Genomic DNA, 27985 nt, shown 5'->3' on the forward strand with positions numbered 1-27985 from the left:
GCTTCCGCCAAGGCAAGATGGTGGCGCCGGCAAGGCTGCGCGTGGTGCGATGCGGCGGCGGCAACCACCCTGGGGCCAGGGCCGTCTTCTCCGCCGATTCCAAGCAAGTGGCACTGAGGCTCGATCTTTCCGCCCTTTCTGAGCCCTGCAGCGGGGGTGGCTGGCGGCTGGAGTCTGCCGGCCTGCCGCGCCCCGGGGATGCTTGGGTTCCTTCGCCCGCGGGCGGCGGGTAACTGGTGTCCTTCTCCCCCAGGTACCTGCTCTGCGCCTCTGGCGATTTCGTGAAGGTCTACAGTGTGGTAACCGAGGAGATGCTGCGGTTAATAGGGGGCCACGCCGACCGGGTGACGGGCATCCAGCTCAACCCTCACAACCACATGCAGGTTTGGAAGGGGAAGGTTGGGCTGTGGGGGATTCTAGGGGTGCTTCTGCCCCCTCCTACGTGACTCGGGGGGGGGGGGGCTGTCGCGAGTGTTTCAGAGTTGGCTGGCTTTGAGAACGAGCTGCAAGCGACAATAGAATAGAATTATTCAGGTTGGAAAAGACTTTCGAGATCATCGAGTCCAACCTATCATCCAACACCATTTAATCAGCTAAACCATGGCACCAGGCACCCCATGCACTCTCTTCTTAAAAACCTCCAGTGATGGTGACTCCACCACCTCCCTGGGCAGCCCATTCCAATGGCCAATCTCTGTGAAGAACTTCTGCCTAACATCCAGGCCAAACCTCCCCTGGCACAGCTTGAGACTGTGTCCTGTAGGTAACATTTTTTTCCCAGGCATGACAAACGGCCTCGAGGTTGCACCAGGGGAGATTCAGGCAGGATATTAGGGGGAAAATCCTCATTAAAAGGGTCATCGAACCCTGGCACAGGCTGCCCAGGGAAGGGGTGGAATTGCCGTTTCTGGAAGCACTCAGGAAAGCGTAGATGTGGTGCTGAGGGATGCGGTTTAGTGGTGGCCTGGCAATGTTGGGTTAACAGTTGGACTCAATGATCATGGAGGTGTTTTCCAACCTTAATGACTCTGTGAATCTGTGAAATCTGGGTAAATGTTACATCTGCTTTCCACAAAAGAAAATGTGAAACTTCATGAAGATTGTGTCTGTGGAATGGAATGGTAGTGTAATGAATACACTAGCAAAGCTTCCTCTGAAAGGGGAAAAACGTTTGCAAAAACCAGTGTTTACCATGGCTGTCTGCCCCTCACTGCGTGCTGGTATGATGCAGATTTGACCAATTCCCTTGAATTTGACCATTTGCTCTCTGCCTGACTTTTTTTGGGGGTGGGATCTCTATATAAATGAGCAGTTTTTACCTGCTGGACTGCATCTTCCTATTATCTTTGCAAAATCTGGTGCAAATGGTAGTAAATGTTCACAGAATGGAAGGCTGTGTATCCTCTGTTAGTTTCAAGTGATGAAACACAGGTACCTGTCCTTTTGTTCATGCTCCATGGCAGTATGTATTTCAGGTTAAAATAACAATACTGTATTTTCATTGCCCTTTGAGGGCAACCCAGACCTGGTCTGTCCCCCCTGATTCTGATTATTCAGCCACTCAGAGTGACAGTTCCATTGAGCAATCTTTCCACTTCTAAGCTATGATTTGGTGTAACAGCTGGCTTTGATATATCACTTCAACTTACCTGTTTTGTTTTTTTCCTCAGCTCTATTCTTCTTCTCTTGATGGCACTATTAAGCTGTGGGACTTCATGGATGGGATTGCCATTAAAGTATGTGGTTTTCTTTCTGTTGAGCACACGGTAAAGTTAATCTTGAGAGTAAGAATAAGGATTTCTGCAGCTACAAATGGGCACTAGTCTGTCTGGTATGATGTTATTCTGTCATTAACACAGCCTCAAAAACCTCTATTTGTGGCAGGAATACAATGTGGCAGTTGGTGTGTGTGTGTCACTGCAGAAAGTCAGGATTTATGGGGGAGGGAAAGGTGGGATAGGTAATGACACACCAACTTTGCTACTTGCTGAAGTTCAGAGTCTCTTGGAAAGTGTGCTGCAGTTTGTGACTATGCCAACAGGCATGTCATTTGGTTGGTGAAAAGCTGGACATGAGCCAGCAATGTGCACTCACAGCCCAGAAAGCCAAATGTGCCCTTGGCTGCATCGCCAGCAGCGTGGGCAGCAGATTGAGGGAGGGGATTTTACCCCTCTGCGCTGGTGAGACCTCACCTGGAGTACCCTGTCCAGCTCTGGAGTTCTCAGCACCAGAAAGACCGGGACCTGCTGGAGAGGGTCCAGAGAAGGCCACAACAATGATTCAAGGGCTGGAACCCTTGTGCTGAGAGTTGGGGTTGTTCAGCCTGGAGAAGAGAAGGCTCTAGAGGGACATTTGGGCTGTTCAGTACTTAAAGGGCAGAACAGAAAGCTGGGGACAGGCTTTATAGCAGGGCCTGTGGTGACAGAACAGGGGATGATGGTTTGAAACTAAAAGAGGGGAGATGCAGACTAGATGCAAAAAAGACATTTTTTACACTGAACGTAGTCAGACAGTGGCCCAGGTTGCCCAGAGAGGTGGTAGATGCCCCATCCCTGAACCCATTCAAGGTCAGGTTTTTTAGGGCTCTGAGCAGCCTGCTCTAGTTGAAGATCACAGTATCACAGTATCACTTAGGTTGGAAAGGACCTCGGGGATCATCGAGTCCAACCCATCAACACAGACCCCATGCCTAGACCATGGCACCAAGTGCCACGTCCAATCTCCCCTTGAACGCCTCCAGGGTCGATGACTCAACCACCTCCCTGGGCAACCCGTTCCAATGCCAAATGACTCGCTCGGTGAAGAACTTCCTCCTCACCTCGAGTCTGAACCTCCCCTGGCGCAGCTTGAGACTGTGTCCCCTTGTTCTGGTGCTGGTTGCCTGGGAGAAGAGGCCAACCCCCTCCTGGCTACAACCACCCTTCAGGTAGTTGTAGAGGGCAATGAGGTCACCCCTGAGCCTCCTCTTCTCCAGGCTAAACAATCCCAGCTCCCTCAGCCTCTCCTCATAGGGCTTGTGTTCAAGGCCTCTCCCCAGCCTTGTTGCCCTTCTCTGGACACGCTCAAGTGTTTCGATGTCCTTCCTAAACTGAGGGGCCCAGAACTGGACACAGGACTCAAGGTGCGGCCTAACCAAAGCAGAGTACAGGGGCACTATGACCTCCCTGCTCCTGCTGGCCACACTATTCCTAATGCAGGCCAGGATGCTATTGGCCCTCCTGGCCATCTGGGCACACTCTTGGCTCATATTCAGGTGGCTGTCGATCAGCACACCCAGGTCCCTCTCTGTTTGGGAGCTCTCCAGCCACTCCGACCCCATAAGATGTCCTTATGGGGAGATTGCACTAGATGTTGCTATGATGGCTTAAAACATGGGCTGTTAACTGCCCTGTTGCTTCCATTTTCTGCTGAATAGAAGGACTTTCCTGTAGTTTTCTGCTGTGCATTGGGGGTAAGATTCCTTCATGTTTTTTAGCAAATGTAGTGTATCATATTTTATCAGTACTGTTTTAACATCTGTGTTAGTCCTTGTTAGAAGAAAAGTCTTTTTATTTGTCTTAGAATGGAGAATCTTAGTTAGTACATCCAAGTTGCTTTAAAGCCAGCATTTTTCACTGGTGAAAACCATATTCACAAGTGTAATAATTGTTGAGTTCCTTGTCTGTTTTTCATCAGACTTACATCGTAGGATCCATACTTGTGGCACTCTATGCACCTCCTGCTTTTGAGGACTCGGTGTTTGTTGTGGCTTCCCAGACTGGTAACAGAGGTACAGTATGATGAGCTAAATCCTTCTCATCCTCCTGACAGTTACTCTTCACATCTTTATAAACATGAATGAGGTCACCCCTCAGTCTCTTCTCCAAGCTAAAGAGCCCCAGCTCCCTCATCCTTTCCTCAGAAGGAAGGTGTTCCACTCTTTCCAGGATCTCTGGCTCTGCTATGGACTCCTTCAAGCAGTTCCCTGAGGTCCTTGAACTGAGGGGCCCAGAACTGGACACAATACTCCAGATGTGGCCTCACAGTGTAGAGGGGAAGGAGAACCTCCCTGGACCTACCAACCACAGCCCTTCTAATCTACCCCAGGGTGCCATTGGCCTTCTTGGCCACAAGGGCAAATTACTGGCTCATGGTCATCCTTCTTTCCACTAGGACCCCCAGGTCCTTTTCCCCTACACTGCTCTCCAATAAACCTTACCATAATGGAAGGGTACTTAAGACTACCCTTCCACTTGAAGCACTACTAACAGAACTAGATTTGTCCTGGTTAACAACAAGTTTAGGCTTTTTTTTTCCTAGCTTTTGCCTGAAATAAATGGAAATACAGCTTGGCTTTACTCTTAGTATATTGTTACAAAGGTCACTTCAGAGCAAGAGCAAATACATAGCTTTGCTTGGTTTGTGTCTACAGTTCCACTGGTATCCACTATCTAGTCTTCAACCTTGAGTCAAAACACCTGAATCAATTGTTTTTTTTGAAAGCTTTTATAAGCTTTCTCCCACTTAGAAAAAAGGTGATAACCTACTAGTCTGAAGTTTTAAACTTCTTAGTTTGAAGGCAGAATCCCCAAGGCAGAATCCCTTCAATCCCCACATAGATTCTCCTTGTAAAGGGCATTATGTAAACTTGTTCAGAAAAGCCTTTTGACAAGAGATAATTGTTTGGTTTTTGTTTGGTTTTTTTTGTTAGGTCCATTCCAGCTGATCTCAGTCAAGCTTACAAAAGCAGCAGGGCAAGTTGTGGAAGCCAAGGAACTCTCGGTGGTCTTGAGTGGCGTGGACTCGTCCCCGAAGTGCATCGCATTTGGAAGAGAAGTATGCTTGCCTCTGGGGGCTTCTATTTCTGGTGGGTGGGTTGGGTTTTGTCCTCTCTGTGCTCTTTACGCTTTTGTACGAGCACAGCAGTACTGAAACAAAACTGAAACTGAATGTGCAAGTCCTCTTCTTTCTTTATGAAGAAACTCCACTACTGATAAGCCGACGTTAAATATTTTCCTATCATATGTGACCTCCGACTTTTAAGTACTTCATAGTGAAACGTGAGCTTTTTCTATGTGGAATAACGCAACCTGTATATCTTCTGTTGTTGCTTTACCATGACAGGGTAAATATGTGGTATCAGTGAAGCAGTTGGATATCACCATTTACTTCTTTAGTAAGAAGCTGGTGCAAAGGTAAGACTGAAAATGTCAGGTATTGATTCAGTTCAATCCAATGATGTGCACACATCAGCTTGTGTTTGTCAGCAACCATTTGGTTTTGTGCTGGAGGGGATGTAGTCGTCAGAATGGTTCAGGTTGGAAGGGACCTGAGAGATCATCTACTCCAGCCCCCCTGCCATGGGTGGCGATGCCTTGCAGCTAGCCTTGATTGCTCAAGACCTCATCCATTCTGGCCTTAAAACACCTCCAGGGAGGGGACATCTACAATACTTCTGGGCAACCTATTCCAGAGTCTGACCACCTTCCTACTGAAGGACTTCTTCCTAAGATCCAGCCTAAACCTACTCTCCCTCAGCTTCAAACTATTCTCCCTTGTCCTATCTCTGGAGTCCCTTATGTAAAGTCCCTTTCCAGCTTTCCTGGAGTCTCCCTTCAGGTATTGGAAGGCAGCTCTAAGGTTCCCTCAGAGTCTTCTCTCCAGACTGAACAACCCCAGCTCCTTCAGCCTATCCTCATAGCAGAGGTGTTCAGCCCATGGATCATCCTTGTGGCCCTCCTCTGGACTCACTCTACCAGTCAGTAAGAAGTTTGCTGTAGAGGCAGACAGTGAAGTGCTGCAGTGAAATCAGTAGCTTACCTTACTCAGCTCAGGCATGTGTTGTTTGCAGGTAAATACTTAGGCTGGTGCCGGATTGAAACAAGGGACCTAATGTGGTCAGTGCCAAAACAGGGGCAGTGGGAGCAGGGAGAGAGAGAAACAGGAGGAGGGAACCCTTTCTGCTTGATAAGAGGCCAAGAACTAATGAAGAGAAAAATGGATCTGTCACTCTTCTTTGGAGAGCAAATATAACTTAACACCTCGGGGATGTTTAATTTTTGCTAGTCGCTAGAGCAACATTTATGTGTACTGGGTGATCCTTTTGAAGCTTTGATTAAGAAAAGCCAAAGGAGGCACATAATCCAACATGACTTTCTGAACTCTTGAAGGTTTTCTCTACGCTCATCCAAGGTAATCGGTGGAAGCAACCAGTTCTCGTGCGTAGCCTGCCATCCTACGGAGGACTGCATTGCAACTGGCCACGCTGATGGCAAGATTCGAATATGGTATGCATGTCTTGATTCACCTGGACACCCTATCAATAGCTGGAACCGTGTCCAAGGTGCACAATGTACGCCAGGGAGGTGCCAAAAACTAGCTGATGCAGACCCTTCCCTCCCATTCGTCGTGGTTTAACGAGCGGACAGGTTGCTCTGTTGCTCCAAAAAGGGGCAAAAGAATAATGCTTACATGGTTGGAGTGGATGGAAAGTGATGGGAAGTTTAAATCGAAAGGTTATTAGCAGACTATAGTGCTAAAGTTACATAGTGGTGAGCATAGCAAAGCATATAAAATATGGAGGAATGCATGATCTGGGTTTAACACAGAACCTTGTTAAGCAAAAAACCTTTCACACAAACCCTCCACCAAATCAGACCAAAACCCCAGTACTCCTTTTCTCCCCACCTCGGGTTTAACATATGCCACAGGGCCATTTCTTCACCACCATTGCTAGGCTGGATTCAGGCTGGCCTGAAACTGCCTCCCCTTAGTCCCTGACATTAGACCTAAACAGGCCAAGATTTCACAGTAAAAATTAGTTAGGCCTTGAAGGCCACAGATACGAATGGAACCATCCTCCTGCCACACCGCATAAAGGAGCTCACTGAATCTAGGGAGGAGAAAGGGAAGAAAGAGAAAGACAATAACTGCAGTCAAATTTACAGAGATTCAGGATTTATGGGAGGAAATAAAAAGATTACATGTTCTAGTATATATTCTGGACACTGTCCCTTCTGGAGGTCTGCTTTGTGGTTCCTTTTTAAAGACACCCAGCTCAGATTGGGACACTTCTGCATTGCTATGGCATAAAAGAAAGTCTCGGTGTTAGAAGAGAAGATGGTGTACTTGGTTGAGTATTTCTTTTCATTTGATCTGATGTTGTGCTCAGGGAACTGTTCTGTTCCTCCCCACACAGGAGAAATTTCCACCACAAGAAAGAGTACACATACTCCACGCTGCACTGGCATCATGATACTGTCATGGATCTAGCTTATTCTGTGGAGGGTGAGTAACAGAACAAAAACACCCCAAAACAGCAAACACACACACACGCACAAAAGCCCACCCAACACACAAACCCCACCCCAAAACAGCAAACAAAAAGAACCCACACCAAACAGTCCAAAACCAACAAAAAAACTCAAACAAAACAATGACCCAAAAATATAAAAAGGCAAACTAAAAGCCCCCCTCCAAAAAAAAAGATAAACTCAGTGTCAAAGTTGCAGCAGAGAGGGGAAAAACCAATACCATTTTTTTCACTCACTAATAATTTTATGATTTTCAATGTGTCCAGGAAGGATGTGAAATAAAAATAGGAGGAATTGGGGTTTTTTGATACATTTTGATTGGTGTTCCTGAGGCTGAGTATCTACCTTCAGTAGCAGAATGTAAAAATCTAAGCCCTCTTCCTACCTCTTCATCCCCACCTTCACTGCCACCCACTGATGAGTTCTGGCTAGAATCTTGTTTGCATTCAAATAGAACAAGTCAGTCCTGCCTGTGCTCAAACCCAGTAGCAAAAATCCATTCACTTTCATCTGATTTGTATGGACTGTTCTCCTGAGGGTATTTCTTACTACAGAGTACTCTTTATAGAAGGAGAGTGTTCAGCTGTGGTCTGCAGAGAAAGACCTGTGAGTCTTGGGGGACAAGAAGTTCACTGTGAGCCAGTAATGTGCTCTTGTGGCGGAGAAGGCCAATGGTCTCCTGAGGTTCATTAATAGGGTGTGACCAGCAGGTCAAGGGTGGTTCTTCTTCACTTCTACTCTGCCCTAGGGAGACCTCATATGGAGTACTAGGTCCAATTCTGGATTCCCTAGTTCAAGAGAGGCAGGGAGCTACTGGAGAGAGTCCAGTGGAGACTATAAAGGTGATGAGAGGCCTGGAGCATCTCTGTGATGAGAGGCTGAGACACTTGGGGCTGTTTACCCTGAAGAAGAGCAACCTGAGAGGAGATCTTCTCAATGCTGATCAATATTTATAAGCATGGAGGTCAAGAGGATGAGGCCAGAGTCTTTTCAGTAGTGCCCAGTGATAGGACAAGGACCAAGAGGCACAGACTAGAATACAAGGAGTCCCACCTAAACATGAAGAAAAACTTTACTGTACCCACTGGAGCAGACTCCACAACCAGAGAGGTTGTGGAATTTCCTCTGGAGAGATTCCAAACCTGTCTGGTTGTTGTGATTGTGGGCAACCTGCTGTGGGTGCCCCTGCTTTAGCAGTAGGGTTGGACTAGGTGATCTCACCATGCTGGGATTCTTTGATTCTGTGATTGTATCACAGATACTTGGCTAATTCAGAAAGTAACACAGCCTACTACTTCCAAAGCACTGTTTAAATTTTACTCTAGGCACAAATTCTTGTTGCTTAATCCAAGTTCCTCTAGCAATTTAACAGGACATAATAAGAAACATAGCTATGTGTGTTGCCCAGGCTGGATCTGAGGAGTCATTGCTTCAGATAGTGACAGTTTAAGACATGAATGTTTGAGAGACCTCTTTGCCACTGTAAACACAAAATTTTTCTCAAGCAAAATCTCTAACTGCATTTTTCTTACTGGAAAAGGGACCTACTTGCTGAGTGGTGGAGTTGAAGCTGTTCTGGTTGTGTGGCCGAATGAATCAGACCTCCAGAGGGATTTCCTTCCTCGGCTGGGATCTCCTATTGAGCACATCTCCATGGCAGCTGATGGTTCACAGTGTTGCACCTTGCATACAGACAACAGTAAGCCCAGGGATATTGTTAAGTATCACTTAATGCAGCATGGAATGCAAAGCTTCAGGAGCTTTGTTTTGCTGCTGTCAGATCAGTTACTCAGATACTACATGAAAACATAATGCTGATCTGAAAGCACTGATGCTTGAAGGGATCTTTTCTTCTTTCATGACTTCTATGAAGCTGCCTGGTGACTGCTGTCACCTGGCTTTCTGCTTTGATGTAGGGCTGTCCTAGATTTATGGGATGAAATACAGTTGGATGAGGTCCCTTCCCTGTCATCAGATGTAGCTATGCTGCAGAAGCCTTTTGCAAGACTTTTATCTGCTTTTCCTTTCAGGAATTACAATAATTGACAGCAACCTCAGATTCTCCAAAAGCATTCAAGGTCTAATCAAAAGTAAGTGCAATAAAACTAATCTTCCACATAGAAGGCAGGATGTGTCACTTCCCTTCACAGAATTTTTGTCATCTGCTTTGTCTTTCCAGGTCCAAATATCAAGACTGGTCTAGTGGTTGATCCCAGAACCAAAGCCTTGGTCCTGAATGGAGAGCCTGGCCACTTACAGTTCTACTGTCTCCAAACTGACCAACAGCTCTTCAGTGTAAGTTGGTTGGGCTTGTTCTAAATCTTTAACTTATTTCAGTCATAGAATTATAGAATGGTCTGCTTGGAAGGGACCTCCAGAGGTCATCTAGTCCAGCCCTCCTCTGCAGTGAGCAGGGAAATCCTTGACTAGATCAGGTTGCCCAGAACCCCTGTCAAGCCTCACCTGGAATATCTCCAGGGATGGGGCCTCAACTGGACAACCTGTTTCAGGAAGTTATGCATCAGAATTTATTTGGAGGCTGTTACGATTTGAGGCTGGATGCTTTTAAGAACCACAGAATTGAGGACCTCCAGGAAGACCAGAAAGGTCCAGCCTCAAACCGTAACAGCGGCTTAATGTGCCAAAGAGGGGAAAAGCCAGCAGCTTTACTGCAAGGCTGAGTTCCAAGATAAGATGTTTTCAGCTTTATCACAAACTTGTTTGACTTGCTCAGCACAGCTAACTGGTAATAGTTGAGGAAATGCTTTGACACAGTGTGCTGCTCCTCTGAAATGTCCAAAATCTGTAAGCAAAAGTCCCTCTAAGGTAGCTTTTGTCTCCATTTGCTTTCCTACACTTCACCTCATTGTGCAGTGTGTATGTCCTCATTGTGCTGCCCCTGCATTTTGTGTGTGCTGCAGCCCAGTCAGCTCAAATGAGTGCTTTCAGAACATCTTTTTGCCATTGATTTATGAATGATATCTCTCAATCTGCACTTGAATTTGGAAACTTGATGTTGGCCTTGTTGTTTTGCAGTTGGATATCGTGCAACGAGAATACATTCATCAAGCAGGTTTACACCAAGCTGACTTGGTGAAAGTTGCATTTGGTGCACAGGGCAAGTGGTTAGCAACAGTGGAAGAGAGAGAAGAAGTGACTGACCCCGAGTTACAGTTGAAGCTGTGGTTCTTTAATGAAGAAACACAAAGGTAACCATAACAGAGCTGGCCTTCCAGATGTCAAAAGCTGGAGTGGTTCCAGAGGAGGCCACAAAGATGATCAGAGGGCTGGAACACCTCTCCTATGGGAAAAGGCTGAAAGAATTGGGGTTCAGCCTGGAGAAGAGAAGGCCCTGGGAAAACCGTATAGTAGCCTTCCGGTACCTGAAGGGCCCTACAGGAAGACTAGGGAGACTGTTCAGAAGGGCCTGTGGTGATACGATGAGGGGCAATGGTTTGCCACTGCAGCAGGGGAGATTTAGGTTGGACATAAGGAGGAAGATCTTTCCACTGAGAGTGGCAAAACACTGGAACGTGTTGCCCAGGGATGAGGCCTCATCCCTGGAGACATTTAAGGTCAGACTTGGTGGGGCCCTGAGCAACCTGATCTATCTGGGGATGTCCTCAGTCACTGAAGAGGGGGTTGGACAAGGTTACCTTGTGGCTGGAGAGCGGCCAGGCAGAAAGGGACCTGGGGGTACTGGTTGATGGTAGGCTGAACATGAGCCTGCAGTGTGCCCAGGCAGCCAAGAGGGCCAATGGCATCCTGGCCTGCTCAGGAATAGTGTGGCCAGCAGGAGCAGGGAAGTCATTGTGCCCCTGTACTCTGCACTGGTTAGGCCACACCTCGAGTACTGTGTCCACTTCTGGGCCCCTCAGTTTAGGAAAGATGTTGACTTGCTGGAACATGTCCAGAGAAGGGCAACAAAGCTGGTGAGGGGTTTGGAACACAAGCCCTATGAGGAGAGGCTGAGGCAGCTGGGGTTGCTTAGCCTGGAGAAGAGGAGGCTCAGAGGAGACATTATTGCTCTCTACAGCTACCTGAAGGGAGGTTGTAGCCAGGTGGGGGTTGGTCTCTTCTCCCAGGCAAGCAGCACCAGAACAAGAGGACACAGTCTCAGGCTGCACCAGGGGAGGTTGAGGATGGAGGTTAGGAAGAAATTCTGCACAGAGAGAGTGATTGCCCATTGGAATGGGCTGCCTGGGGAGGTGGTGGAGTCACCATCATTGGAAGCGTTTAGGAGAAGACTTGATAGGGTGCTTGGTTGCATGGTTTAGTTGATTAGGTGGGTTGGATAATAGGTTGGACACAATGATCTCGGAGGTCTTTTCCAACCTGGTTTATTCTATTCTACCTTTGAAGGTCCCTTCCAACCTGATGCATTTTGTGACTAGATGTCACACTCGGGCTTTGTCTTTCAGAGTCCAGGTCAGCTAACAAAATTCTAGGGAGCTGAAGGAAATGCTTTTTCTGGACCTAATTTACTTAAAGAAATGAGCTGGGCTGGTTTAACCATGCACTTAAAGTCACATTTCTTTGGTATTAAAAAGCCTGGACTTGATGGAATGGTTCTACAGATGGTTTAGTTTTCCCACCTCTGTCTAATCCATCATTAATTATTACTCCTCCTAGGCTGAATCTGAGTTTATGATTGAGTTTTTAAATTTGTTTTTCTTTAGCTAACTTATGCAGCTGGTTCAGACACCTTCCCTGATTTTCTTATCTGCTAAATAAAACCCCACCATACTTGGACTACAAATTGTTCCTTTCTTAAAGAACAGCCAAAGCAAAATAAAGCTGATCTTTCACCATGAGTGTGGTGAGACACTGGAACAGGTTGCCCAGGGAGTTGGTATAAGCCTCATACCTGGAGGTTTCTAAGGTCAGGCTGGATGTGGCTCTGAATAACCTGATTGTGAGGGTCCCTGCCCATGGCAGGGGGGTTGGAACTAGATGATCTTTGAGGTCACCTCCAGCCCTGACAATTCTGTGATCTGTATAGTGGCTTTGTGTCTTTGTTTTTCCTAAGTACTGGAAGGCTGCCCAGAGTTCAGGCTGGAGCTTTTAAATTGATGCTTGCTTTGATTCCTCTTCTTCCCTGCCCCTTCCAGAATGGTCTTAAACTGAAATCTTGCCCAAGTTGCAAATGAAACAAAGTGGCAAGCTTCTGCTTTTTTTCCCTGTAGCTTTAAGCTGAATACTCAAATAAATACACCCCATGAGGACCACATAACAGACATGTGCTTCCGTGAGGTGGATGAATTGGAAGATGACTCTCTGATACTGGTAACAACTGGCAAAGACCGTGTGTTTAAAGTCTGGCTCATGGTGGAAGACACTGACCCAGAAGGTGAGTATGGTCCAAACTGAACTTGCTCTTCCTGCCACCTTGTAGTACGCTATAGAACTTCTGATCCTGACTTCAACCTTTCAGAACTAGGCCCTCAAGCCCCACACATTTATCTGTTTCTGCTGTTGCATGGAATGTTGTGTTCTCCTGAGCACCCTCTGTGACAGAGTTCTTGCCTAGTTCTGCTGTGTTATGAGTTGATAATGGAGGTTCTTGAAATAGCAAAGACCTTGCTGAGAACTGCTGCAGGAGGGAAAGGTGGTCTGTAATAATTGCTTCAGGGAGGGGTTGTGGTAATGATTTTTCCATGATGGGAAAATGGATTTTTGTTACCCCTCTGGGTAGTTGTCTTCTTTCAGACTTCTGCTCAAGGGAGCAGGATGCAGAAATGTGGTGTTCTGGTTTAGCTGTAACATAATAATACTTTGCTATCCTGCAGCTCCACCACCTCACAGCTCACATTTTGGACATCCTTCCTTCCTGCTAGGTATTTGAACATGCTAGAATAGATATTTAGGATCCACCTCCAACTAAAGTAGCCACATTTCAGCCCTCCAGACTCATGCCAGTATCCACTTGTTTCAAAAGGAACATCTGAAGGATGTGCATTAAACTGTATGCCTTTGGATGTGACATAGAAAAGATTTCCTCCTGCTTAATTTCCTTTTCCTGAAGTGAGACCTGCAGCTTTCTTCCACTTGGTGTTTCATCTTTGCATGTTCCCAAACAGCCACAGTGGTGGTCTTGATGAACTGCTTCCAGTTTGCTTTGTGTTTTCTTGGGCATGAGAGAACAGAAGTACTTTTGAATTACTGCGATTTCTGTTTGACAAACCTAACTTTGCCAAACTGAGTCTTTCCAAGCGGTCTGCTCCTTTTCTTTTCCTGAGGAAACCAAAAGCCGCTGGTATTCCTTCACTAGGATTTGTCCATATAGCTTGATTAATAGCAACTCCCTCAGTAATCTCTGAAAAAGGTTCTCTCTCTTTCAAGATCCATCCTTAGTCTCTGCAACCAATCAAAAGAATGGTTGTAGTGAGAATAGAGGGCTGCATGGTGCAGCACCTCAGCTGAGGTGGAAACTGGGGGCTGGGTTACCAGGGAGGTGGTGAAGTCATCATCCCTTAAGGTGTTCAGGAAACATGTGGGCATGGCACTTCAGGACAGGATTTAATGGCCATGTTGGCGTTAGGTTGATGATTCGACTCAGTGATCTTAGAGGGCTTTTCCAACTGAAACAGTTCTATGATTCCAAGATTAATAAGCTAATTAGTTGCTGAGTAGAACACCCTCAGGCATGTTTGTATATAGAGCAGATCTAGGCTGTGCCTCTAGATGGTGCCATGCAGTTTAAAGTAGTGAAACGTTTCTAGGGTTTTTTTACAGGCAGGTCTTTTAATCATCAACTTGTCTCCTTCTATAAAGGATATCTTAGAGTTGGGAGAACTTCTTTTCCTTTCTTTCCTCACCCTACTCATGTTTCAAAAGCAATGCTGTCTTAATTTATTTATGCTGGGAAATGTATGTTCTCTGGTAAGTACATCGCTTTGCTTCTGTTTATTTTATGGGGAAGATCTCCCAGCTGATTGCTCTGGCAGCTTAACAAGGCAACAAAGCAGGCTGATGGGTCGCTTTGTGATCCTCAAACTTCCTGTAAATGATCCTTGAGCTGCTTTGGACTGAAATGCAACCTGTGTTCAGATGTTTAGTAATGCTACAGTTCTGAAAGAGCAGTCTGCTTCAGCACACCAAGTGCCGAATCTCCCTTCACTACCCTTTTTATCTAACACCTGCCTGTTGTAGGGCACAGTTAGTGTAGTTGGCAAAGTAAACATGAATGTTGGACTGTCAGCATTCACCACTCAGATGCAAAACTGAGGACAGATATAAAACCTACTAGATGTTTGCTTTGACCAGTTGTGTACCTTTCCCAAATGTAAGCCATCTGGAACAAGAGGGTCTTGCTCCTGAGCCTGTTTTGCAGCTTTAATACTGAGAATTCTTCTTTCTTTGCTTGCAGACTGGAATTAACCAGCTTCTTTATTCAATGCAGCACAGCAGAGAGTGAGCTGGAGCTGTGACTTTGTGGGCAGCTACCACAACTACCAAGCTACCAACTGCTGTTTCTCAGAAGATGGCTCTTTGCTCGCTGTTAGCTTTGAAGAAACTGTCACCATCTGGGATTCAGTTACTTGGGATCTTAAGTGTACATTTTGCTATCCACCTGGAAAAATCAGGTATGTTTTTCATCTGTTTTTTATGTCTTGACCTCTCAGAACAGAAAGAACCAGTTCATAGTAGTCCAAGCCCTTGTATACTTTCATATAAATGTTGAGTTTCATAGTTGTAAGTTCATAGAAAAGATGTCAGAATGGCTTTTAGGTGGTTCTTAAGTTACTCTTAAATAAATATCAAACTTGCAGTTCCATCATACTGGTGTACCTCCCATGCTCAGATATGTACCACTGGGTACACAGCAGCATTTGATTTTTCCCCTTTCATCTAGGGGTGAGTCCAGATACTGAAAAAAGTGTAACTGTAAGAAGTTTGTTCTTTATTCATGTAGGCACGCACACAAATATCTGCTTTATTTGTACTAGGAAAAGATAAATACTGGTCCTTTTTGAAATCTGTGTTTGCCTGGCAGACTGACCCAGTTGCTCAGTTGTGTGCTGTCATGAAGAGAGGTTGCTGAGGGACCTTCCAATATCTGAAGGGAGCATACAGGAAGGCTGGAGAGGGACTTTTCATAAGGATGTCTAGAGACAGGACCAGGGGAATGGATTGAAGCTGAGGGAGAATAGGTTTAGACTGCCTCTTAGGAAGTGTTGAGGTTCTAGAATAGGTTGCCCAGAGTGGTTGTGGATGCCCCCTCCCTGGAGGTGTTCAAGGCCAGATTGGATGAGGCCTTGAGCAACCAAGTCTAATTGAGAGGCATCCCTGCCCATGGCAGGGTTGTTGGAGTCGATGATCTCTGAGGTCCCTTTCAACCTAAGCCATTCATGATAAAAGATCCTGGAGGTCTAGATACTGTTCTGTTGTGTAAGGATAATGAGGAATGGCCTAGGTCTTTGGTGGAGATAAGAGACTCAAAGAACAGGACTTAATATTTTGCTTCCTGGACTACTTAAATACACACTATGTACACACTATGTACACACATACCTGATCCAGGTAAAGTATCCTTCTTTTTTAATGGTACTTTTAAACAAAGTAGGGCAGTAGGTGAGCTCACTGCTTCATCTGCTTTAAATAGCTGAAACAGGAAGGTGCTATAAACCTTCTGTAGCATTCTCTTTCAGGGCTAAGGTTTTTCTGACTGCTTCTCACAGTCACTCCTGCAGTAATGCTAGAGGGATCTGCCTGCTTCCAGGACATGCCTACACCATGCATGGCCATGCAGCAGTGATTTAAAAACTCTGACATTAAGAATCACAGAAAGACAGACAGATTTCTCACCTTTGTGGTTTTGTGTGCATGTTTCACCACGAGGATGATCAGAGGGCTGGAGCACCTCTCTTATGGAGACAGACTGAGAGAGTTTGGGTTATTCAGTCTGGAGAAGAGAAGGCTCCAAGGAGACCTTATTGTGGCCTTCCAGTATCTGAAGGGAGCCTCCAAGAAAGCTGGAGAGGAACTTCTTAGGGCATCAGGTAGTGATAGGGTTAGGGGGGGATGGAGCAAAACTAGAAGTGGGTTGATTCAGATTGGATGTTAGGAAGAAGTTCTTCACCATGAGGGTGATGAGACACTGAACAGGTTGCCCAGGGAGGTGATAGAAGCCTCATCCCTGGAGGTTTTTAAGGCCAGGCTGGATGTGGCTCTGGGCAACCTGATCTAGTGTGAGGGGTTGGAACTGGATCATCCTTTGAGGTCACTTCCAACCCTGACAACTCTGTGATTCTATTATGCTACATTTGTAGGTTTTTCTTTGGTGTGGCCAAGTCAGTTTTGTTTATGCTGGTCCTCTAAGAGTAGAAATTGAGAAACAAGATTGTAAAAGGCATGCAGAAGAATCATGTGGCTTTCATGCCTCCCACCTTTACTGTATCTGTGGAGAAAACTTATTATGGTGGCTTTTCCCAAGGCTAACTGCTCCTTTTGTAGCCTATATGCTATATTAACAGGGTAATAATTACTCTCAAATGACTGTTAATGGCATAGTTTCAAAGGGCTGTGTTTCAATGAGGAGATTCTATCCCTTAGTAGCTGTTCTGAAAACATTCTGTAGCATTAGAATTCTAAAGGCTGTGTCTTCTCAAATAAGAGGATGAGAAATTAAAATCAATTTAAACAAATCACTTTCTTCAACTGTGAAAATAACTATTGGGTTTTTTTTTTTACTGCTTCTCTTTCTAGTGTCTCCAGCAATCGTAGGAATTCTTTACATAGGGAATTTATTTTCCAGTCCCAGTGTAAACAGTTGCTATCACTTGTTGTTTGTAAATTTTAAGAGCTTGTAATGACTCCTTGAAATCAGTGTGTTGTAGGAACATGTAATCCTTGTAGGTTTATGCATTCTTTTAAATCTCCCAGACCTGTCTGGTTGTAGCTTGTGAAATTTTGTGCCATTGGAGGTGAAAGCAGAAAAATCAAACCTCTCCCGATGTAAATATCGGAACTAAACTCTAACTGAATGTTTTTATGCCTTGTGAATCACTGTGAGAATGATTAGGGGACTTGAGCATCTCCACTATGAAGAGAGACTGAGAGCCCTGGGGCTGTTTAGTCTTGAAGACTGAGAGGGGATCTATCATGTCGATAAATATCTGAGGGGTGGGTGTCAAGTGGAGGGGGCCAATCTCTTTTTGCTGGTGCACACTAATAAGACAAAGAACAACAGGATCAAGCTTGAACATAGAGGCTTTGACCTCAACATGAGGAGAAACTTCTTTACAGTGAGGGTGGCAAAGCACTGGAACAGGCTGCCCAGGGGGGTTGTGGACTCTCCTCTTCTGGAGACTTTCAAAACCCACCTGGATGCATTCCCGCTCGACCTAAGTGATCCTGCTTTGGCAGGTGGGTTGGACTCAATCTCTGGAGGTCCCTTCCAACCTCTAATGTACTGTGATACTGTGATTACTGCATAGAGAGACAAAGATGAAGGTTACTAACTTGCTTTGACTTTTTATTTCTGTAGGAACATGTGCTTTGGGAGACTAACCTGTTCCAAGTACCTTATTGGTACCACTGACTGTGGCTTTCTGTGTTGCTGGAACCTGCTCAGTTGTGCATGTAAGATCAGCTTCAATGTGTGCTACAGTGGTAACATTTAACGCCTGAATTTACTATGAAACCTTCAAGTAATTCTGGTTTGATTCCAGACTGACCCATTACAAATGTCCTGCTGAACTGTGATGATTTTCATACTTCAGCCAAGATACTTCCTGGGCTGCATGGATGTGCTTTGGGTGCACGTGCACAGCAAATTCCAAGTTGGATCATTGACAACAGTCATGGCCAGAATATCCTTCTTTGGGCTAGCAGTTGATAGCATTTGTGTAGTTTTATTCACCTGGATGTAAGTGAGGCTGTGTCCCTCTTCCAGAAGTTCAGGCCCCAGGTGTCATTCCCTTTTGACCTTTTGTTTGGTGAAAGAGTGGAACAGAACTGAATGCTGCTTTTTCATGCCTGGCTGGTGTTGTGTTTGCTTTTCAGTGGAATGGAGTGCCCACCTCAACATCTTAGTTCTGCAGCCCGATCCCCTTTCAGAATATATTGCTGCTGTCTCCTGGCTCCCAAATGAGTCCAGCTGTAAGTACAAAGGTTTCTTTGACAAGTCACAGCCAGTGGAATCTAAAACTGAAAGTATCATTACTAGAAAAGGTTTTCTGAGAATTCAGCCCCATGAAAGCCACAAGACAGACCCAAGCCTGTTTGCACCTGTGGAAGACTGAGCCATGTCTGACAGCAGCAGTCAAATATGCCACAGAATCACAGAATCGTTTTGGTTGGAAGACACCCTTTTAACGTCATGGAGTCCAGCCATTATTGAGCAATTTTGGTGCTAAACCTCAGCACCACATCTCTCCCTCTTTGAAACACCTCCAGGGATGGAGATTCAACCTCCTCCCTGGGAAACCTGTTGCAGTGTTTGAGAACCCTTTCAGTGAAGATGTTTCTTTTAATATCCTCCTTCTAATAAATTCCCCTGGTGCAACTTGAGGCCATTTCTTCTTGTCCTATCCCTTGTTAATAAGGAGATGAGGCCAACACCCACCTCACTACAACCTCCTTTCAGGTAGTTGTAGGAGCATGCGTGCTCCCCATCTTTTCATCCAACAGTTAATTTCTATGCAGGATTAACCTCTCTGGGTAAGGGTCATGAATGTTCTTGATCCTCTCTTGTAAATTCAAAACTGTGACTGAATTGTAGAGCTCCATTTTAGAGCTTTGACTGTAAATGAAGATTACTCTTCCTAGAGCTGTTGTTCTAAAGGGGCATTAATTTCCAATGTTCTCTGCATGGCAATACTGTGAAAGGTGCTTTGTACTAAGCAGTGAGGTTAGTACTTTGTACTAAGCATCTGCAATTAGAATTCCTGCAGATGAGTGCTTAAAGTCAATCCTGCCCAGCCCTTACTGCCTGTGATAGACTCCTTCAGGCTGGCAAAGACCTTTTTCTCTTTGTGGGGGGAGAAGGCTGGGCCTTTCTCTCAAACCCACCACAAACTTGAAGCCCAACCATTAAGCTTAGGGCTTTGACAGCTATCATAGAAGGCAAGAATTCTGTGATGTCAAGAGGAGTCATTGTTGGTTTTGCAGTGTTTGTGTTTAAACCAAACGAGACACAGCCAGTCTACATCCAGAGAAACCTCTGTAGACTGAAGATCCAGCTCGCTGCCTTCGTTCCAAGAGATGAGCCTGAAATGGTCAGCTCAGAAAAATATCTCTGGCTAAGAAGATCCCAGTTCTTCTTCCTTACAGAGACACAAGTAAGAAACACTGATTGGCAGGTGGCTTCTAGGGGGGAAAAAGTGTTCTCCTGAATGTGGACTGATACTAAACCAGAGTTCTGCTGCTGAACACAAGAATTTCTCGTTGTGATTTCAAGGCAGCGTAAGCCATGTGTTGTTCTGTATGAAGAGCTTTCCACTGTTAATACTCAGCTCAAGGTCAAAATTGTCTGTTGCTGCTGGTAGTTTCTGCTGCCTCATTTATACAAGAAACCAGGTAATTTAGGATCATGACCTGAACTGTTTCAGTTAGCCAGCCTCCTAGAAACTGTATTATTGCTGGTTATCCAGATGTTTCATGTGATACTCAGCTTTCCTCTGTAATTTGTGGGTGGGTAGTTTTTTTATTTGTCTTACCAAAAGATTTAGATAGAGCCTCTAGGTCTATTCCTGTTTCCTTTATAAAACAGAGAGAGAGATGTTTGTCTTGACTGACAAAAGCTTTTGGGCCAGTTGAAAGCATCTTTAGGCCAGGTATGGCAATATGGAAAGCAGTTCCACATACTCTAACTGCAAACCATTCTGTGTTTCAGGAGCTGATGACTCTTAGCACAAAGTCCCTGGAGGAAAGGCTCACGCCGTCTAGCAAACAGGTACCTCTTAGAGCAGCTCTGACAGAGGTGTACAGAGCAGCTCAAAATTGTTGGTGTTCAGTTCGTCAGGCTCAGAGTCCTCTCTGTCAGGAAGACCAGATCCTTACAGGGAGTTGCAGGCACTTAGCTACAGGGGCAGTAATCTCTGTTTGCTTAGTGGTTTGGGGTTTTTTTGACAGAACTGCTGTTTGTAAAAACCTTCAAGTAGTATCAATAAGCCTCTGCCTCTTTTTCTCATTTCCCCTGAACATGAACCATGTCAGTGTGTTGGGACTTCCCACTGAGAACAAATTTCAGTCACATTCCAGTGTGTTGTTCTGTGGAAAACTAGGCTTGGGAAACTTTAGCTTTGAAGTTCCCATTGATGAGGAAGTGTTTCATACCCACTGAGCAGGATAAAACAGTAGCACTCGATTGATTTTGGTTGTTGGATAAATAGATCCAAGTAGAATTTAGCATCTCTCTAGTACAAATTCCAATGGGAATGTGGTTAGAAACAATCTATTTCTCTGGAGGTTGGGGGGAATCATTTGGTACTTGGATTAAAGTGCATTGATGTAGGAGCATCAGAAGGAATGTTGCCATGTTTTATTTCCACTTTAGCCAACCTCAGTAAGTTCAGCAAGGCCCTATGCAAGTTGTCTACACCTGGGTCAGGCAATCCCAAGCACAAATACAGGCTGGGTGAGGAGTGACTCAAGAGCAGTCTCCAGGAGAAGGACTTGGGAGTGTCAGTTGAAAAACTTAACAGGAACCAGCAAGGATCACTTGCAGCCCAGCACACAGCTGCTGAAGCGGTGTAACCAGCAGGACAGGAAGGGGATTCTGTCCCTCTGCTCTTGTGAGACCCCACCTGGAGCACTGCACCAAGTTCTTTTGCTTCCAACAGAAGAAGGACAGGGAACTGTTGGAACAGGTCCAGAGGAAGGCCACAAAGCTGATCAGGGGACTGGAGAACCTCCCCTATGGGGACAGGCTGCAAGCATTGGGTCTGTTCAGCCTCAAGAAGAGAAGGGTCTAGGGAGACCTTATAGCAGCCTTCCAGTACCTGAAGAAAGGAAAGCTGGGAGGGGACTTTTTACAAGGGCTTGGAGTGACAGGATGAGAGGGAATGGATTGAATCTGGAAGAGGGGAGATTTAGACTGGAGATCAGGAAGAAATTCTTTCCAGTGAGGATAGTGAGACACTGGAACAGGTTGCCCAGGGAGGTGGTGGTTCCCCCCTTCCTGGAGGTGCTCAATGCCAGCTTAGATGAGGCCTTTAGCAATCTGGTCTAGGGGAAGGTGTCCCTGCCCATGGCAGTGGGGTTGGAACAAGATGATCTTCAAGGTCCTTTCCAAGCCAATCTATATGTCTATGTAATTAAATGACTCAGCAGATGATGCTGGAGGTGCAAATGATCTTTTAGTCATAAGTGGAATCTGAAAGCCATCCTTGGCTTCTCTGGCACACATGCCAACTTCCATATATGGGAGTTAATTGCTACATCAAGCAACTGAAATCCAGTGTTCCTGAATCCAAATCCTGGGAAGTTTTACTACCTCTGTGTAGGATTGTCTCAGGGTGTCTGACAGAGCATGAGTACAAAGAGCCACGTGGCTCAGCCAGGTTTAATTTGAGCAGAGAGTTTTGTCAGCTGAGTTGATTCTGAATTTTAGTAACTTAAAACAAGATGGAACTTAGGGTTTTGACACTGCAGTTGTACTGAAAGCTTTCACTTTTTTCCAGCTGGCAGTAGAAGAAAGTCTTCCTGTGACCCCATTCAGCTTGCTGTTGGGAAAGCACAGGCGCCCTCAATCACAAGAGGACACAGACCTTGGAAAACAAGTTGTTCAGAAGAAGCATGAGCAAGAGTCACCTGCAGTCAAAGAGGTAGGGAGTAATTACAGTCAGTGTGCAAACAAAGCCATAACTGACAAAAGCTTTCATGAGGCTTCTGGTTTATCTTTGCAGCTTCTGCACACTCCAGCACATGTTTTGCCATCTGCATCCTTCCTCTGCACCATATTTATTAATTCATTGCTCATCTCCAAAGACAGCAAAAGGTAAGAAGAAATTCAGAACTCTCTTTAGTTATTGAAGTTACTTTGGAATATGTACATCTTTGTTTAAAAGGAGATTTCTAACACACTTCATTCTTCTATTGACCCACATTTATTAGGAGAAGCCTAGTAGCCTCCCTTCAGGTAGTTGTAGAGAGCAATTAAGGTCTCCTCTGAGCCTCCTCCGCTCCAGTCTAAGCAACCCCAGCTCCCTCACCCTCTCTTCACAGGGCTTGTGCTCCAAACCCCTCCCCAGCTTTGTTGCCCTTCTCTGGACATGTTCCAGCAACTCAACATCTTTCCTAAACTGAGGGGGCCAGAACTGGACACAGGACTCAAGGTGTGGCCTAACCAGTGCTGAGTACAGGGGCAGAATGACCTCCCTGCTCCTGCTGGCCACACTGTTCCTGATACAAGCCAGGATGCCCTTGGCCTTCGTGGCCCCACTGCTGGCTCATGTTCAGCCTACTATCAACCAGTACCCCTAGGTGCCTTTCTGCCTGGCCGCTCTCCAGCCACTCTGACCCCAGCCTGTAGCACTGCATGGGGTTGTTGTGGCCAGTGTGTAGAACCTGGCACTTAGATGTGTTAAATCTCATGCCAGTGGACTCTGCCATCTATCCAGCCTGTCGAGGTCCCTCTGCAGAGCTCTCCTACCCTCTAACAGATCACCACCTGCCCCCAGCTTGGTGTCATCTGCAAACTTACTGATGATGGACTCTAATCCCCTCATCCAGATCCCTGGAGGTGTTCAAGAAAGGATTGGATGTGGGACTTGAAGCCACATGGTTTAGTTAGTCATGAGCTGTTGGGTGATAGGTTGGACTTGATGATCCTTGAGGTCTTTTCCAACCTTATTGATTCTATGATTCTATATTGAACAGGATGGGGCCCAGCACCAATCCTTGGGGGTTTTGGGAGAGGTGGGGACTGTCTCTTTTGTTTAGTGTGTTGGTTCTTGCTGTTTGCTGCAATGCCCTCCTGCACAAAATGTTGCTGTTCTTTATGAATTGAACTTTATTCCATGGATTTAATATGGTTATTTATTTTTTTAGTTATTTTGGATAAATGTTACATTGTCAGCTTTGATAGTGTAATGACTTTGTGTGGAATTCTTGCTTTCTGTTTCTAGACATGCCAAGGAGTTAGCCCTTAGATTTCATCTTCACAGTTTGTGTTCAGAATGCAAATCTCATTCCAAATGAAGCTACAAAATAGAGTATACTGTGAGCACAGCTAAGCTGCTCTGATAATGCATTCATCCCAGTTTAATAAGAGTAGCTTGATACTTAACATGGATTTCAGCTTGCTCCAAGAGTCATGTATGCAGCTGGAAAACGAAGGCAGGAGGAGAGATGTAGTCCTGTAGCAGGATTAATAGTGAGGCAAATCTGTTGTTTAAAGTGTTTAATGAAGCTCTGCCCAGCCAGACATGAGTCAGCTGCCCTCCTGAATCTGCAAAGATCAGGGAAAGGATGGTTCACAGTTGCTAGGGTTTATCCAGAAAATAACACCAGTTAGAGCGGTTTTGGTGTGTACAGTCCATCCTGCCACAAGAACAGTTGTGATGCCCACTTTGCTTGATGGATCACACCTGTAACAGTCATCTTCCCACCTCAACAAGACACTGGCACTCATGTAATACAAGGAACCTGTGGCTTCAGTACTGAGGAGGTCAGGGGCCTGTGTAAATATTTGCAGGTGTAGAGGTCATATTTTGACCTCGTTGATTAACCTTTAAAGTGACATATAAGGGCTCTTGAAGAATGACAAAGATTTATCACTCCTAGAGCTGAATTCTCTTATTACATCATTTCTTCTCCTTGGCACTATAATATTAACATATTACACACATTTGACCATTTTGATAGTGATAAAGAGCAGGTATTAGACAAGGTGATTTTTTAGGAGGCCCCTTATCTGCCCTGCAGCTCCTTCCTCATGAGATTCAAAACATCTGTGCAATGTACATATGAATGAATACTACTAATTACTGGTAACTGTTGTGTAGAATTCTCTGGAAGGGTGTTTTCCACTTCAGCACAAGTTTAGCTCCAGCAGGCAGAAGGAACAGCCACTTTCAGCACCTTCCTATGCTGAGAAAAACAAAACCAAACTGTCGCAGTTTAGAGCAGGACAGATTGCTCTTTTACCTCTTTTAAAAGGGGCAAAAGAAAAGCCACACACTCACAGGATGAGAGAATAGTGGAAAGTTTTTAAATGGAAAGGCTATTTAGAACTATACTACTACAGTGGTATAGTGCAAAGCATACAAAATACAAAGAAAGCCATAGTCTGGGCGTAACACAAAAGCTCATTAAACCAAAGCTTCACACAAACCACCCCCTATACCAGGCCGACAAAACCCAGGCTTCCATGCCCCCCCCGACTCCCTACCAGGCCTCTCCATACCACTCCATATATAACATGGCACAAAATTCAGCTTGGCAACTCCAGGCCCCAGTTAAGCTGCTCCAGGCCTAATTGGCAGCATTGCCAAGGTTGACTAGGCCTTACCCCCCTGCCACGGAGATAAGAAACCTGCTCATCCTTCCCAGGGAGAGAAGGGGAAGGAAAAGGGAAGAAAATTGATTTTGCAGACAGTTTTATAGGGAGGCAGGACTTATGGGTATGAAATACAAAGATTACACTTCAGTAAACCTCTTGGACCCTTTTAGCTTCTGGAGGTCTGTAACTCTGTGATTGTCTTAAAGGCACTAGCCTCAGACTGCCCACCACCCCACCCAACGTTAAAACTCCAAACTCTTTTGGTTCTTTTTCACTTCACAATGAGGCTACCAAGAGAAGTGTCGTTGGTTGTGAGTAGCTTGAGATTAAACCAAATAAATAAAAGGTAATGTTGACTTAGGATGGAGTTAAGTAGTTATGCACATTAGCTATGGCCTGGGATACTACTGTGTGTAAAGATACTCGTTAATCTCACTGCTTGTTTCCAATCATCTTCTTACAGTGCTGAGGAAGTTGCTGATGAAGTGGAAATGTTAAGTGAACAAGCAGAGGATGATTCAGAGGAGGAAAGAGATGTGACTGAAATGGAACAAGGCGATCCAAGTCCTGTGGAGTCATTAGGAGAGCTGCCATGTAAACTGTCTAAATCCCAGGAAAAAGAGCTACGGAAAATAAGGAAAATGGACTACAGCTGGATAGCAGCTTTCTAAACAGACATCTTGGGGGGATTTACACTGTAAGATGAAGCTTTGTGGGTTGAATATTCTACACAAAAAAGTCCTTTGGCCATAAATCCTAGCAGTCTTGTCCTGGTTTGAGCTGGAACAGAGCTACTTCCACAAGAAAGGAGAACTGGTGGGGAGGGATTCAGGTTTTGAAAAGCTGGTTCTGCTCCTAGTTTACTACAGATACTCTGTGACTATAGAAAATGATTAAGTTGTGGGGTTGAGATTTTTTTCCCCTTGCAAGCATACTTAGAAGGGTAACAGTAAAACTGAGTTCATGTTCTGGCTAGTAATCAATTAGCCAAGTGACAGCTAACCTGCTGAAAGTCTACCCCAGTAAGGCTGGGCTGCTGCTGCCAAAGGTCTGGTAGAGCAAATCAGGAAAGTTCTTAGTCATGGCAATGGAGTTTGTCAAGATGCTGCTTCCATGGGATACTGCTCAGGTGCTGCTCTAAATGCAGAGGAGAGGTAATTTTAACTGACTGCTTCTAGTCAAGTTCCACAGCAACTTCGAGGGGGGGAGGGGGGAATATCACTGTGGCTGGTTACTAGTAAACATGCCCTGGTCCTTGGTGAGCAGGCTTAACAAGAGAGATTTGTTCAAGGCTGGGATTACTAAACAGCAGTGGCTGTATTTTCTCAGTTGTCCAAGGACAGGGTGAAAACAAGAACTGCAAACAGTGCAGCGTGTTTCAGCGTCACCTGGATCTTTGTCATTCACATGTATGGCTGCCCCAGAGGAATCTGGCTGCCTAACCTTGGGCCAGCCTCTTGCAGGCTGGGATGTTGCAGATTTGAGATACCTGCAAGGAGCATTTTAAAGCACATGGTAAGAGCTAGGATTAGAGGCATCAGAAAACAGGACTAACAATAATTTGAAATGGTAACTCAGGGTGACATCAACAGACCTAGTCCACCATCCTGCCCTGAAGCAGAGTAACTGAGCTATCCTTACTCCTCACAGATAGCTCATCTTTCAGCCCTCTGATAAAAGTCATGCTATGATCTGTCCATCCTGTCCTTTAGCTTTTCATTTTTGCTTAACCCTAGGATCTCAGAAGAATCAGAATTCTCCTCCAGCCCTTCTCTAGGCTAATTGCTTACAGGTCAATTATTGTTCCGACTCATTTATTATCATTCCAAGGGCAAATTTTGTCAGGGTTGTTTAACACTGATAAATGTTTCTAGATAGTCCTAAAGCCCATCATACCTCTGTCCTGGCTTGTATTCCCTGTTGATTACCTTTAGGATCTGCTGCAGTCTTTCTTTTTGGTGATGGCAGAAGGCAAGGCAGTAATTTACACCCCAGCTACCACTGCAGCATTACACAGCAAACACTGCTCCAGCTGCAGACAGAACCTCTGCAGGGCTCTATTCCCTCTGAAGACCCCAGTTCAGACTGAGCAGTGCAGGCATAGTTTGGGCCTCTGCACAGCATTTTTTGGGGGGAGTTCAGTAGATTATAATTATGTAAACTGGAGTTTAGCCAAGGCTGCAGGTCACTCACCCCTAAGGTTGCAAAAGACATTGAAATAAGACTGCACAGTTCAGGATTTTAACTGCTTTGCTAATTTGCCACAAAAAGTGGAGAACTTGTCACCACAGAATATCTTCACAGGAGGGATGCCATCCAGAGGGACCTAGACAGGCTGGAGGGGTGGGCTGAAGAGAATCTCATGAGGTTCAGTAAGGCAAAGTGCAAGGTCAGGACAATCCTTGGTATCAGTGCAGGCTGGGAGATGATGAAATTGAAAGCAGCTCTGCAGGAAAGGGCTTCGGGTGCTGGTGGATGAGAAGCTGGACATGAGCCAGTAATGGGCACTTGCAGCCCAGGTAGAGTACTAAATCTTGAAACACTGCTGTAATCTGTGTGGTGAGCAGTGTGCTTGGTTTGAAAGTGAAAGTAGTCAAAGCTACTTACGAACAATATGAAGAAGCTCTTTACAAGACACTGGATGAAGGCTTCGGACAAATACCAGACTGCTACTGTGAGGAGGAGGCCCCTCACAGCTCTGGGAATGCCTGCATCAGCAATTCCTGGCCTTGCAGGTTTCTCAGAAGTGTAAGCAACCACCATGGAAAGGTTTCCCGCCTTCCAGCCAGCAGCTGCTGCTTGTTTCTGCATCCCCTCTGCCAACACAAGCTGTGGGGAACGAAGCTGGGGTGGAGGGGGAGAATCTGACTTAGAATGAAACCAAGTAATAAATAAATAGTTTAAGATGTTCACATAACTGCAGCCAAGTTTCATGAAGAATAGAGAAGGACATCAAGAGGTTTTTGTATGCTCAGAAGTTGAAGGTTTAATACCCTACACCCCAAATCTCACTGTTCTCACAGAGCCTGTGCCTTGTGCTAGGGCGAGCTGCAACCACACACAGCGCATTCCTGAGAGGTGTTTGTTTGATGTGATACATGGCACTTACACGCTTCAGTTCCCATGTGGCAGCTCCTGGTTTCCTCTTACCCTCTATTCCTCGTCTCCCAAACTAATGGGCTAAACAACCTTCAAATAAAGCAGTACCCTGCAGTTAAAATACAAGACTTTCAGAATGATTCTA

At 45.4% G+C, this 27985-nt stretch overlaps 1 protein-coding gene across 1 annotated transcript; it reads left to right on the forward strand.

Moving 5' to 3' along the window:
• Positions 1 to 27956, forward strand: WDR75 (WD repeat domain 75). The gene is made up of 21 exons (XM_068137896.1): positions 1 to 103; positions 254 to 383; positions 1671 to 1736; positions 3676 to 3769; positions 4691 to 4815; positions 5104 to 5174; positions 6150 to 6266; positions 7178 to 7266; positions 8833 to 8991; positions 9323 to 9382; positions 9472 to 9587; positions 10329 to 10501; positions 12479 to 12642; positions 14695 to 14878; positions 17782 to 17876; positions 18300 to 18395; positions 19407 to 19576; positions 20131 to 20190; positions 21920 to 22063; positions 22145 to 22236; positions 25205 to 27956. The coding sequence occupies exons 1-21, from the start codon at positions 18 to 20 to the stop codon at positions 25410 to 25412; spliced, it is 2499 nt and encodes an 832-aa protein (XP_067993997.1). The 5' UTR covers positions 1 to 17; the 3' UTR covers positions 25413 to 27956.
• Positions 27957 to 27985: the final 29 nt, after the last annotated feature.

The sequence above is a fragment of the Melanerpes formicivorus genome, unplaced genomic scaffold, assembly GCF_026170545.1.
Source record: "Melanerpes formicivorus ecotype bairdi unplaced genomic scaffold, bMelFor1.0.p_v2 SCAF_5, whole genome shotgun sequence".
NCBI lineage: Eukaryota > Metazoa > Chordata > Aves > Piciformes > Picidae > Melanerpes > Melanerpes formicivorus.

Coding starts and splice junctions, on each gene's coding strand:
- WDR75 (XM_068137896.1), top strand. CDS start 18: ATGGTGGCGCCGGCAAGGCTGCGCGTGGTGCGATGCGGCGGCGGCAAC. Junction 12,643..14,694: donor GGAAGACACTGACCCAGAAG/GTGAGTATGGTC, acceptor TATTCAATGCAG/CACAGCAGAGAGTGAGCTGG. Junction 17,877..18,299: donor GAACCTGCTCAGTTGTGCAT/GTAAGATCAGCT, acceptor TTTGCTTTTCAG/TGGAATGGAGTGCCCACCTC.